At 37.5% G+C, this 14,951-nt stretch overlaps 1 protein-coding gene across 7 annotated transcripts in view; it reads right to left on the reverse strand.

The window, feature by feature from the left end:
• chd5.S (chromodomain helicase DNA binding protein 5 S homeolog) overlaps positions 1–14,951 on the reverse strand; it is a 133,582-nt gene that overhangs the window by 63,886 nt on the left and 54,745 nt on the right. For all 7 annotated transcript variants that reach the window (XM_041571481.1, XM_018227958.2, XM_041571479.1 and 4 more), the window contains exons 7-9: positions 10,668–10,791; positions 3,025–3,191; positions 812–1,036 (exon numbers count right to left, since the gene is read on the reverse strand). In XM_041571481.1, the coding sequence (XP_041427415.1) occupies positions 812–1,036; positions 3,025–3,191; positions 10,668–10,791 (516 nt within the window). The remainder of the gene's footprint in view (positions 1–811; positions 1,037–3,024; positions 3,192–10,667; positions 10,792–14,951) is intronic.

Below are 14,951 nucleotides of genomic sequence, written 5' to 3' on the forward strand. Positions count from 1 at the left end.
ATATACAACCTCAGCAGTTCTAAAATGGAGTATTTTTGGATTCTGACTTTTTCCATCCTCGGGGCACAATAAATCTTGAAAAATTCAAGTATTTTTTTCCACTAAAAATTCTATAACATGCTAATAGTTAATATGAAGGTGAACTTTCCCTTTTAACTGACAATAATTTCTAAGCACAACAATTGCCTCCAGTTCATCCAGTCCACATCTTTTGATATAGCTCTCAGTACTACCAGCATTCTGCTTCTCTCTCATCAAAGTCTGAGAACTCTTCATTGTACAGATAAAACCAAAGCCACTGTAATGTGCCCCTTCTGTAATGTGCCCCTATTTTATGTTATGGCACAACTTAATATCAGCTTAAGGCTCTTCAACTTTACAGCTTACATCCCTCAGATTTAAGCATATTTCTACAGATACTTTTTTTATATTGTTTTGCTACACACAGTAAAATAATTTCAATCAATCAAGCATAATAAATTTAAAAAATTCAAGTTTTTTTTCCTCTAAAAATTCAAGTTTTCCCCCTTAAAAACGCAACCATAAAAAATTGAGGCTTCATAAATAGACCCCTTAAAGTTGCAGGGTCTGTCATATACTGGGGCTTTTACTAGCCACTCTACATTCTCCACTTACATTCTCCCTACATATTATAGGGTAGAGCACATGCTATGTTTAGAAAAATGCAAAGAAGCTATCATACTCTGCTACACAAAAGCATTATATTTGCTGTTATTTTGCTTTTTTTTTTACCAATGTCAGAAAAATGAAAAATCAGACTTTATCCGCAATCAAGTTCACAAGTTCTTACCGTACAACGAGGGCACAGCCATTCACCATTTGGTATTTCAGGCAAAGGTGGGTTAAGACAGTGCAAATGATAAGAAGAGGGACAAGTGTCACAGCACAGAAGTTCACCCCCATCTTTACAAACACGACAAAACTCCATGTGGTCATCTTCCTCCTCTTCTTCTTCTCCCCCATCTTCTTCATCCTCATCATCTTCCTTTGGTTCCCATTGGATACCTTCTTTTTCCTAATTAAAAACCAACAGCAATTTAATCTTCACATTAGTATGCACTGGTATTAAACCATTTTGGGACATGGTACTCTGACATCTAAAACAGGCCTCTTGGATAGAGCTACCTAGGGACCCAGAGGTGCTACTCTTGTCAATGTTACCTGGCTCTATTAGTGCTGCCAAAAAAGGCTTTACCAGATTTGCATAACAGGAGGCTAGGGCAGTTACTGCAAATCTCAGGCACTGGAAATGACTGCAGCTCTCTTTCATTAAGGAATCGTAATGAGAATGGAAGAGTTAATAAATTCATTGGACACTATATTTAGGAACAGAGGATACAAAAGTGATACATTGTCTTAATGGATGTAGCATTCTATTCCACCTTTAAATATAATAATCAGAATAAATCTTTATTTACCCTTTTCTCTATGGCTAACAAGAATTATGCAATATTTGTGCTATTTTTGATAATTTTATACGCATGTGTATATTGATAATGTTTGGAAAATTGATGGCCTACACTTGATTATGCTCTTTTCTTGTTTTCTATAATTTGCATTCAATGCTTGCTAAAAATGAAAGATAAAGAATATATATATCCTTTGTAGAAGGAAAGCTGTATCTGAAGGTAAGAAAATATATTTTATTTAGATCGACGTTTCGACCCTCAGTGGGGTCTTTATCAAGATTCAACTGATTTATCCCACACATTTATAGCCACACATATGTGTGTGTGTGTATATATATATATATCATAAATATCTCTATGGTTTGCAATAATGAGCAACTGAAGATGAAAAAAACTTCTGCTTTGTGTGCTTACCACCCACCATATCTGTTTGATATGTAAACACCTTAGCCACTTTTATTGGCCACTGGGAAACAAATTAAATTTGAGTGTTTTGTTCTTTATTATTCTGTAAGGGGTTTCAATACAAAAAAGCTGCATGATTTGATTTAACTCACGATTTTGGCGCAACTTTTTCCCGAAGTGCTTTTTTCATTCGGATTTATCTGTAAATTAAGGGGATTCGGGGTTGGGAATTTTTTTTCTTATATAGTGACAAAAAGTTGCGTTTTAGTAAATACCCCACTTAGGGGCACATTTACTTAGTTCGAGTGAAGGAATAGTAGAAAAAATACTTAGAATTTCGAATGTTTTTTTTGGCTACTTCGACCATCGAATTGACTACTTTGACCGTCGACTACGACTTCCGAATGATTCGAACTAAAAATCGTTCGACTATTTGACCATTCGATAGTTGAAGTTCTGTCTCTTTTAAAAAAACTTCGACCAAGTACTTCGCCACCTAAAACCTACCGAAGATCAATGATAGCCTATGGGGAAGGTCCCCATAGGCTTCCTTACAATTTTCTGATCGAAGGAATATCGTTTGATCGATGGATTAAAATCCTTCGAATTGTGCCAACTGTATATTTATGGAGACTAATCAATCTAAACACGTTTCTGTAAAAATATGCTTAAATCTGAGGGATGAAAGCTGTAAAGTCAAAGCACTTTAAGCTGATACTAAATGGGTCCAGGCAATGCATTGAGCAATTATACTTTTTAGCCTTAGATCTACAGTACTTTAATAATTCAGAGAGCAAAAATACTTGCTAGCTTAAATACTAGGACACTTGTTTCATTGATATTCAGGTGCTTCCTTGAAATGAATTTCCATATAATAAACCCCACATCTACAGTATGTTTATAAAGTAAACAAGTTCATAAATTTTTATTGCTTTTGAAGACTATTCTAAGGTGCGCTAACATTGTTAGCTTCATCTCTCCATTTCATCAGACAGAAGGATATAACAATATTATTCCACTGCAAAATACGTAGAAAAGGTATGCAGTGCTAAATAAATGCAGAAGATCTCAGCAAAACACAACAAATACATCTATATAAACCAGCACCTGAGAGCAGAAGCGCGAAACCTCCGTTCTGTACATTCCTAATAATCAATTAATTTTGAAAAAAAAAAAACCAAAGCCTTACACAGTGTGGGCAACTCCACTTGCCCTCTGGGGCTTTTTCCAGTTCAGGATCCAGGCAGACGAGGTGATAGGCACGGGGGCATGTGTCACATAATATGATTTCCCCTCCCTGCTGACAAACTTCGCAGTAATCCTGATGGTCTGTTTCATAACCGTCACCTTCTTCAACTACAATAAGAAAGAAAAGTAAATATCTTGTTCTCATTTCCTTTGTAGCTATATAATTTGGTGTGATTTTAATGGATTAGCGTGAAATTAACATCAGCCGCACAAGGTAACATAGCACTTAACATTATAAGAGTTTGTAGATTGCTTTGCCCTGACTTTAATGACAGTGCTTTTATGTTTGATTAGATTTGCTAATTTGATAATTGAAGGCAGATGGATCGGGACAAAAAAGGCAGTAAAAGAATAATAACTTCCCAACATTATGACAAGACTCTGTGTAGTCAAATTAGAGCAAATATAAATTTGCATTTGTGCTGCTACAAAATGGAAGAGACTGTTTAAAGATCAGAACTGCTAGTAAGACATATGGTGCCCTGGGGACAAAACAAAAAGATACTCTCCAAACTATCACATATACCTTTTGGGGGAGTCAAAGCTGACATACTTTGTGCCATTGTATCATTTAAGCTTGAACCATGAGTTCTAGTGTTGTATTACCTGTGCCAAATCATAGCTTATTGGGCTTTTTAGTTTTTACTGTACTGTTGGAAAGAGAGAATGGCTATCAAAGCTTACTGCAGAGAGAGCAACCTGATTCATACATAGTGCAGGTATTGGACCTGTTATCTAGAATGCTTGGAACCTGGGGATTTCCGGATAACAGATCTTTCAGTTATTTGGATCTTCATACCTTCTGGGGCAGATTTATCAAGGGACGAAATTCGATCATTGAATGAAAAAACTTCGAATTTGAATATCGAATTAGAAGTCTTTTCAACAAATTTGGCAACCCTGCGAATATAAATCGTTCGATCGAAGTATGAACTCGAAGTTTTTTTTAAAGAGACAGTACTTCGATTATCGAATGGTCGAATAGTCGATTTTTACTTCGAATCATTCTAATCGAAGTCGAATGGTCGATTATAGCCTATTCGATATCGAAGTACCCTAAAATTTACTTCGGAATTCGAACTTTTTGAAATTCGAACCATCACTCGAGCTTAGTAAATCTGCCCCTAAGTCTACTACAAAATCGTGTAAACATTAAATAAACCCAATAGCCTGGTTTTGATTAAAATAAGGATTAATTATATCTTAGTTTGGATCAAGTACAAATACTGTTTTATTATTACAGAGAAAAATTTAATTTTTTAAAAACATTTTGGATTATTTGGATAAAATGGAGTCTATGGGAAATGGAGCTTTCTGGATAATGGGTTTCCAGGTGACAGATCCCATATCTGTATATATAAGTTATTCAACTACAACAGAAGTTGCTTTTATCTTCTTTTTGTCTACATTTCATCCCACAGTCTAAAAAATAAATTCATGAATTCTGGTGAATCTGACCAAAGGGTCACATGTATGTATATCAGTCTGTCTGTGCGTGTATTGCAAGGGAAATGTTTTTTATTACAGAGTGGTAAATAAAGGTAAAACTGTTTACTTCAAAGCTGCTTCTTGCCAAAGACTTGATAGTGAGGATGGTAGTAATGCAACAGTAGCTGCATATAATATGGGCATATGGTCATTTGCATGGAAAATTAATGTAACTACTGTATGAGTAAATTGAGGGTTGACAATGAGATGGCCATTCTGCTCTTATTTTATGGTGCTTTTCAAATGTTTCCTTCAATATCGTATTCTAAGCAGCTGGAATATGACTGTGTTTCATATTGCTTAAGCCTCTTCCATCTTTCAATATTGTCTTAAAAACACAGTGATTAAACCCAGTAATGTTTCCTGACATTGGCTTCAATCCATAGTCTTCTTTAAAGGAGAAGGAAGTCATAAATGTAAGGCACCCCAAGTGAATGTATTTACTTACCTGAAACCCCTATCAGCAGAAAACTACACCAGCCTGAGGTTATTCCAGCGAGCACCACAGAGCGATCCTCTTCCGGCTTCTTCTTCCATCTCACGGCTGCGCATGTGCATTAGAGCGAAAAGCCAAACTTTAACGAAAAGACAACTATTACGTTCTACTGCGCATGTGTCTGCCCTGGAAATTTGAAGAAAGAAGAAGCCGGAATAGGATCACTCTGTGGTGCTGACTCAAATATCCTCAGGCCAGTGCATTTTTCTGCTGATAGGAGCACTGGCCCGGGATTTCAGGTAAGTAAATACATTCACTTGGGATGCCTAACATTTGACACCCCCAAGTGGGATACAACATTCTTTCTCCTTTAAAGGTATGTTGTATAGAATAATTTGTTCATCTTGCACCCCTCAGTTTGGGTCAGACTAAAGATTCCAGCATCCTTGAAGCTACAACCTGTTCTGTGCCTTTCATTTCCTTTTCCATTTATACTCCATGTTTTTTTATTACATAGGTAATACAGGTATGCAGGTTATCCAAAGAGCTCTAAATTACAGAAAGGTCATCTCCCATAGACTTCATTTTATCCAAATAATGCATTTTATGCATTATTTACTATTTCTCTGTAATAATAGAAAAGTACCTGATCCCAACTGAGATATAATTAATCATTATTGGAAGCAAAACCAGCCTATTGGGTTTATTTAACGCATACATGATTTTCTAGTAGACTTATGGAATGTGGATCCAAATTACAAATCTTTTTTCATAAATCTTTTATCTTTATCCTCTACCATAAAACACCAAATGCATATGTTTCATACAATTATTGATTAGATAAAATGTTTTTTTTTCTCCAATGGCCCTCAACAAAGAAAAAAAGGGATGAATTTTGTGTCCTGGATTTTAATGACCCTTTTAAATTTGTATGTGAGGTGTTCATTTCTTCTCATATGTAAAGACACACATATTTCATTGCAATAACTACATTAAAAAAATAATGCATTTCCAAAATAGGACTTTTATTTACCTTACCTACAATCATACTTTGAAAACTCCAGAAAGGAAAAGCAATTTTCAGCCACCTAAGCAGTACAGAATTGTAATGTGAGGCCTGTTATTTTAAACAACAAAAAAAGAAAATGGCTGATGCCTAAACAATGAGAGCTGACACTGGCAAAGTAGCTCTCTTTATGCTGTCTTCTAATATATTCAAATTAATGCTGCATTTCCTATTTTATTGGGATTTTACTTTCTTAATTGTCAAAGCAAGTTTGTTCGAGCTTGTTTGCATTAATATGTCACAACGTAAGTGCTTTTGTGTATAAGTGCATAATAAAATCACAACCAGGCTAATTTTGAGGAACATTATTAGCTTATAAATTTATATTTATGAGAATGATTTTAAAAAAGGGCTCTGACTGTAAGCCTAGTGAGGGAGATTTCATTTCTGTTCGCACAGCATCAGCTGAGATAACCCCCACAGAAACTAATGTTCCCATGCCGGCTATAATGAAGTTCAACCTGCAGCTGAAAGTCTGACAGAGCTGCCTGCAGTCTCTTATGAAGTAAAGCAAAATTGAGGCATATTGTCCTTAAAAACCAACATGCTAGAATGGAATCTGTAACATTTCTCTGGAAGAGTAAATAATGTAAAAAACAAAAATGAGGATTAATTGCAAAGCTACAGTGGCGGAACTACCGGGGGAGCAGGCAGTGCGAGCGGGCCAGGGGCCGCACCCCCTCAGGGCCCTCCCGGCAGCGCCGTACGCCACTGAAATCACCCCTGCAGAGCGCCGTACGGAGGGGGGCGGGGCCCGGCTGCACGTCACGCACCAGGGCCCGCCCCCCTCTAGGAACGCTGCTGCAAAGCTATAAAGGCCTATGGCACATGTTAGAGTCCTGCACAGGTCCAATTGGAGGGACCCGTGCCTGCCCCAAACACGCTGACCCCTAATTTGACCCGCACCCGCCACCCAACACATCACCTACCCAGAGCCACTACCTAGCTAAGTCAAACTTACCACCCAACCAGGGATCCGTGAAACTGGAAGTGACATCATCTCAGACGAGAAGTGGCGTCACTCCACTTCCCATTCACCCGGAAAAGTAACAAAAAATTCCTTGCAGCACCAGGGAAGGTGGGAGGAACCAATCCCGCACACTTGCTGAGTTACCAGCAGACTACCAGGTAATCAGAGGTATTCTACCTACGTCCACTTTGCGGGTATTCTGCGGGGACCCGCGAGTACCTGACCTGGTTATTAATATCTGCAGAGTGAGCGTATTTGCCTTGCGCATGGTTATATTTATAAAGCTGGATAAGATTGGTGTATTTAATGTTCAAACAGAATTAGTTATTTGCGCTGCAAATGTCCATAACAGTTTTTTAATATGGCTTAATCGCAAATAATTATGCACACACTTTGCGTTATGCCACAACATTGGTGGTGGAGAAAATATTTGCAAAGCAGGTTTCGTAAAATGAAAATTTAAATTACTGGCAACAACACCTCACACAATCACCTGCCTCATTTGCGAATATTTGCGCACAATGTGAATTTGCAAGAAAAAACCCCCCAGAAAGATGAGCACAGCAGTGCAATACTTCAGCATTCAGGAAAAACCATGGACAATACAACCATTTGGAATAAATAAGTGCTGTACTAACTTTATAAATGACCTCCACTGCGTTTTGACCACCAAAGTGCAAGGGCAGACTGGGCCTAAGGCATAATTCTCAATCATAGGCCCCCACAGCATTTCAAGAAATTTAGGATAGTACAGGTACGGGACCTGTTTACCAAGACCAGGGACTTTTATGATAGGGGCCTTGCCATAATTTGGATTTCCATAACAAGTCTACTGAAAAATCATTCAAAAAACATTAAATAAACCCAATACGATTTGTTTTGCCTCCACTAAGGATTAATAATATCTTAGATGGGATCAATGGGCCAATGTGTAGGGCTACTCCATAAGTCCCTATTGTGAACTGATACTGACACTGACTACTGAAAGACTATGGGGCAGATTCATTAAACGTAGCTGTGACTGGCGTGATGTTAGAGACAATTCACCAGAAATCGCATCCGCAGGGACATCGGCAATTTACTAACAGGCGTAGAGGACAATTTGCTAGTGAAAGAGACTGTCGCCAGGTGACTTTTTGCTCTGGCGAACGGTCGTAACTCGGCAAATAGGCTTAGATGCAAATTTACAGAACAGTACCTCTTTCACCAGCGTTTACTTCGCCACCTCAGACCAGGTGAACAAATAAAATGAAGCTACATATTCCTCAATCTTATATCAGTGACATCATATCCTGTATGCCAGAAATGAATTAAAGTTGTAAAAAATGCTGGCGGCTTTTACTTTTTTAAAGCAGGATTGCCTTCAAAAGTCTTTTGACTTTTGAGGGGCATACCACTTTTGTTTTAGGGTGGGCTCATGTCTAAGGCATTAGAGGATCTTTTATGTCTTTAATTTGCTTCCTTGTGGCCACTTCAAGCATTTGCACCAACATCACTAATAAAGACATCCACTTTAATGTAACCGCCCCCATTTAAATTCAACTAAGTGTAAGACTACTAACGAAGGTTCGATAGGCAGAAATGAATGCTAACGAAAATTCGATATGAAATGCTCGCCCAGCCGACGTAACGCAAGCAAAAATTTGCCAGCGTTCGGCTGCTGAGACGCAACTTCGCATTTAAGTGAATTAGCGTAGTAGTAACGAATTTGCGCCTAACGAAGTGGCCTGAAGTGTGGCAAAGCAGTTGCTGGTGAAGATTCGGCCTTTAGTGAATTTGTCCTTATGCATTTTGTCTGCTTTCATCTTTAACCAGTACGTTCTTTTCTGCCCCAGGTGTAGCCTACCCTGGGGCAATTTGAGAAACTCAACTCAGACGGCAGCAGCCTGCAGGTTACCAGGGGAGGCAAAAAGACGCTCCTGGTAACTTAAAGACCCGAAATTCAGATTTTTAAAATTTAATTTTGGCTCTTCTAGTGCAGAGAGCCTAATTGCGATGGGGCCCCCACTCGACCTGCTCCCGCCCTCAGAAAGGTAAGCACCAGGTTGCGATGGGGGGACGGCATCTAAAAGGCCGCCTCAGGGCAGCAAAGACCCTGAAACGCCCCTGAGCCTCCGACACTTTATGGTACTCCTAGAGGCAGAAAATGTTGTGTTCCAGAAGAAAAAAAACCATGATCATTGAAAAATTTTTTGAAAAACTGACATTTAAAATTTTTCGTGCAAATTTTTGGTGTTTTGGTTCTTTAACAAATTGTGACTATTCAAGTTTTCAAAAACATTGCACCATATTTGCGAATTGTGTAAAATTTACCACATCTTGACAACACGTCAACAAGCAAAGAACAGCATATTTCTAGTATCTTAAGTAATTCTACTAAAAAATTCCAGTGCAGATACAATGTTCATTAAAAAAATTAATAATTTTACAGCCGTAGCGTTTGTACACACCACAAGATCATTATTCCTTCCTTATTTCATTGATTAACGGCATGATCTTCGATTGAAATGATAAACACAATTGTCTTAATTATAAATTCACATTAATACTTCTTTGTCCTGTGTGTGCAGAGCTTGCTATATTAAGTTAGTGATGAGACCGCAGCTGCATCCATGTGTAACTGCATTTCTACAATACCTTTAATGAAACATAATTCATTGTAAAGATCAGTGTGTCTGCGTATGTGTGGTTAGAATTAGACTGCTTAAAAGGGGAAAAATGGACCTATCAACAGCTCCCTAGTTATGACATGTGCTTAAAATTTGTCTTTTATATTGAATACTTTTACAATTGTTTTGCATTTTTATTATTATTACTAATATGTAATATAATATTACTATATAATATATTATTACTTTATATAATAATAATAATAATAATAATAATAATAATAATAATAATAATAATGAACTGGAATCACCTCACCATAAATTTGTAAACTTACAGTGAGAGAAGTCGAAATAATTAAATTTCTCAGGCTCATTAGGGCCTCAATTATATCATTATTATTATTTTATCTGAGATTTGGGGCCACTGGCCAAAAATATCTTTGATAAAATTTCAAATTGCTATGTCTAGCAGCTCTGAATTCATGAAAAGTGAGGGGAGGCATGTAGACATCCCACCATCCTACCTCCATCATGTCCCCTAACTGGTGTGTCATTGAGAAGCACAAATTAGGGAGATCTGGCAGGCCCAGACCTGTACTTACCTCCTACCCTGGAGCAGACACAGTGCAGCCACAACTGAAGTTTAAATGAGCAGTAAAGGGCTTAGTGCTTTATCGCTTGTATTATTAAATTACTATTATTTTTATTTAGAAAAGATTTGCCATTTACCACTGCTCCACTATGTTCTGACAGATTATTAAGACGTGCTGACTTTTTAAACCTACTGTATAACTAGATACCTCAGATTGAAACATAAGCCAGTAATATGTAGACATTTGACTCAAAAAGGATCAGGACCTCTTGTTCCAGCAGGCAGGAACAGGAGCACAGTATTAAGTATTAGTATCAAAAACACATTAGGATATCCTATGCAGTCTATGATAGTATTAAAAAAGGGAAGCAAGAGGAGAGGATTCAAAACAAATAGCAGATAAGAAAAAGTTAGAGCACTCACCTCTCTTCTTTTTCTTTACTTTTTTGCCTCTCTTTCCTAATCCAGCACTGATATCGGAACGCACAGATGAGCTGTTGATGCTGGCGCTGTCAAAGTCGGACTCTTCTCTTTCATCCTCCTCACTCTGTGAGTACAGCAAATAAAGTCAGTAATGTTTTAAAAAGGGCAGAAGTGGAGCGGCCTGACCAGTAATGGGAGTTCTTGGGGGCACGTGCAGCATCTTTAGGAATTTTGTTTCCTGGACTGATGTTACTTGCTTCCTTAATATACACTATTAAGGGTGTTCACCTTTAAGTTAACTTTTATTATGTTATAGAATGTATTTAAAAGCTGCCCTGGAAAGCCCTACAAAACAAAAACGCTATAATTTTTCGATTTCGATATTATGCGTTTCAGAAATTGTGGATTTCGTCATTTTCATTTCTGGGTGTTAGTGGACCTTTTATAGAAAAATCTTATAAATGACCTGAGAAAAAAAGCAAACTTATTATCTGACTAATAAATAGACCCCTGATGGATGAATTCATCAAGCAGCCTTACACAGGGTCTGTTAAAAAAGTAAGACAATTAAACACTGGGCAACCCTTACTGTCTGGTCACTGAATTAAAAGCATGTCTTTTCATGGAAGAAACAAATACTGATACAGTACACAAGATCCATGAATATCCTGTGAAATATATCCTTATAAATGGTGCTTTCAATTATAATCTCATTGATGTCATTTTTTGCCCAAGTAACTGAAATGTGTGTATTTTAAGAAATAATTTAGCCTGTTGGAAAATATTACATACTACAGTTCCATGAACTGTTTTAAAGCATTTGCCCTGTGATCTTGTCTCTCTAATTTTACAACACGGTGATCATTATTCCCTATAAAATCTGAAGGGAAACTCGCTTGATACATTTTAAAATTGTATATTGTAGGCCCATAATTTGGTTGCCACTCTACCACAGAGAAAACTGCATTGGTCTGCGTGTAAAACAGAAGTAGCCTGGCTACATTCTGTAATTTCAAACCCTGCCAGTTTCCATAGAAATACTAGTTCTATGAATAAATTTATATGTGTTGCATATACATGTGTGATAAACAGGAGAAATACTGGGCCCTTCAATCAGAGAACTGATGTTTCTGCACTGTCGTTGTCTATTAGGATGGCCTCCTTTGGAGAATGATACTTTTCATTTGAGGCTACAGGTGGATGTGCTATAGACTGTACTGCTGCTAGAAAATAACGATCTAATGTAAGGTAAGGTGCAGGCTAGAACTGGAGAAAACTCTGAATTGATTAATTCATTTACCCAATGTAAGACCTATTCAGGGGGGTAGATTAAGAGGGTTATTTATTAAACTACGAATGCCAAAAACCGGAAAAGTTTGTGTTTTTTTTTAGGGATGCACCGAATCCAGGATTCGGCCGAATCCTTCTGCCCGGCAGAACCGAATCCGATTCCTAATTTGCATATGCAAATTAGGGACAGGGTGGGAAATTGCGTGACTTTTTGTCACAAAACAAGGAAGTAAGAAATGTTTTCCTCTTCCCACCCCTAATTTGCATATGCAAATTAGGATTTGGTTCGGTATTCGGCCGAATCTTTAGAGAAGGATTCAGGGGTTCGGCCGAATCCAAAATAGTGGATTTGGTGCATCCCTAGTTTTTTTACTATAAAATGCAAATTTTTAGTGAAAAAAACCCACAAATTTTTCAGGATTTCTTTTACCCTGAGGATGGAAAAAGTCAGAATCTGAAAATCCTGTATCTCAGAACCGCCGAGGTTGCATATAAGTCAATGGCAGAAGTCCCGAAGATATCTTGATCTGGGTTTCGTGCAATAATTCGAAGATTTGGTGGTTTTCGAGCAAAAAACAGAGTTTTCGGGTGGAAAATCCGAAAAATTTGTACGATTAGTTTTTTTCACAATTTTTTCTGGGTTTTTTTCCCGCAAAGGAAAAATTCGGGAAAATGTATTGATAAATAAGGGGGAAAAAACCTGTGCGGATTTGGTCGGAGTCGTTTTCAGAAAATAATGCGATAAATTCGGACTTTGATAAATGGGCTTCATAGTATGCACTATTATTAGGGTTGCCACCTTTTCTAGGGCAGAAAAATGGGCAGGGAAGTGGGGGTAAGTTCCGGTGATGTCAGGGGTGAGGCCTGTGACATGTGGGGTGGGACTGATGACGTGGCGATCAGCGATTGGCTGCTGATCGCCATATGAAACCTTCCTGTCCGGATTTCCTAATTTGGAAATCCGCATAGGAGGGTTTGACCCGGACAGCCCTTCCAAATACCAGGCTATCCGGGTGAAATCTGGACAGGTGGCAATCCTAACTATTATTTTTGTATTTCTTTATGGACAGTAGTGACGGTAAACTGTAAAAAAAATAAAGAGTGAGGCTGATGTACCACTCATTATTACTAACTGGTAGTAATGTGAAAACTGATTTTTACTGAATAAGCCCTATTTACTTGTACAGTGTGCATTAATGTTTGTAAACTTCCATTAAATGAAATATTCAGTGGGGTGTTTTAGTTGTTAGCATTAGTGATGGACGAATCTGACCCTTTTCGCTTCGCTGAAAATTTACGAAATGCCATAAAATTCCCCAAATGCATTGACAAATTCTTTTTTTTATTTGACGTGCAAAAAATGTTTGATCCAGGACAATTTTTTCCACCCATTGGCTAGGTTAACCTGGCTAAAAATGTTGCTCATTACTAGTTAGCATGGCCTTCCTGCAGTGCTGGAATCTTAGATTTTATTCCTCCCAGGATTTTGTACGTTTTACCCACACTTGCTTGCATTTCCTTTGGGTACTCTGTTTTCCCCAGGATTTCCTAGTTTAACATAAATTATAACTGAATGCAAGTTTCACATGTATCTTCAGTCATTGCATATTGTATGCAATTGTATGACATTCTAGTGAAGTGTACAGTATTATAAATTCCTTTAAAACATAATATACTAGGGATGCACCGAATCCATTATTTTGGATTCGGCCAACCCCCGAATCCTTTGCAAAGGATTCGGCCAAATACCGAACTGAACCCTAATTTGCATATGCAAATTAGGGGTGGTAAGCGGAAAGCATTTTTCGGCCGGGCAGAAGGATTCGGCTGAATCCGAATCCTGCTGAAAAAGGCAGAATCCTGGCCGAATCCTGAACCAAATTCTGGATTCGGTGCATCCCTAAAATATACTGTAAGTATTGCAAGTCTACTTGGATATCTCTAACAGGATCCTTTCTTTAAGAAGACCCTACCCATATGCCTGTGCATATACATATAAAGTATATACAGATTTAAGACAAAATTAAATACCCACATATTTACAGATATGACTGTAATAGTAATATATTATCATTATTATACAAATATTACTACTACTACTTCTTATAGTAATAGAATAAACAAATGTTCCAAGTGACAATCCCATGGATTTGTGCAGTAAATGCTGTATACAAGAGATTTAGTGTACAGGGAGCATAACTAGTAGTAGCAACTGAAATGACCAGCCAGTAAAATGGCGATAATGACTGTGTTTTATAATGAAAGAATACATAAACACCATACAAGGGAGAACCTATTATATGACAACATCAATACAGTGTTAACAAGTGCATTAGGTACATTTGTACCTAATGTGTGTCCTGAGAAAGAGCAAAGTATAGCACTCCAGAACATCTTGTGTCATTCATGACCCTACTGGAACCAGTGCAGCAAACTGAGACGCTTTACCCCTGGCACTTTAGCTTGTATTTTACCCCTAGAATGTTCACACTAAGGAGCAGATTTATCAAGGGTCGAATTTAAAATTTAAATTTTCAATTTTTTTTATGGTCAAAACTTTCAAATTCCACTAGGGATTTATCCAAATTTGTTTCGAGTTTTTAAAAATATTTGAATTTGATTTTCAAGATTTATCATAGCCTGGCCCTTTAAGAATTAGAATTCGACTATTCGCCACCTAAAACCTGCTGAATTGCTGTTCAAGTCAATGGGAGAGGTCCAGGGATTAATTTGGAGATGTTTGCAGTCTTCCTGACATTCAAGTTTTTTTCGGAGAAAAAAAATTAGAATCGAGTTTGATCGAATTTGATTTGAATTTGATTCGAGTTTTTGGGTCTTTTCAATTCGTCCAACTTTAAAAAATTGGATTTTAAAGGAGACATTTTGTGTAAAAAATAAGAATGTATCAGTACATAATGCTTAAAAAAAGTAGTGTTTCAGGCTGATTTATGGAATATTTCTGCAAAACCCCTAATAATCCCTCCCTTCTCTTCC

This window comes from Xenopus laevis, chromosome 7S (genome assembly GCF_017654675.1).
Source record: "Xenopus laevis strain J_2021 chromosome 7S, Xenopus_laevis_v10.1, whole genome shotgun sequence".
NCBI lineage: Eukaryota > Metazoa > Chordata > Amphibia > Anura > Pipidae > Xenopus > Xenopus laevis.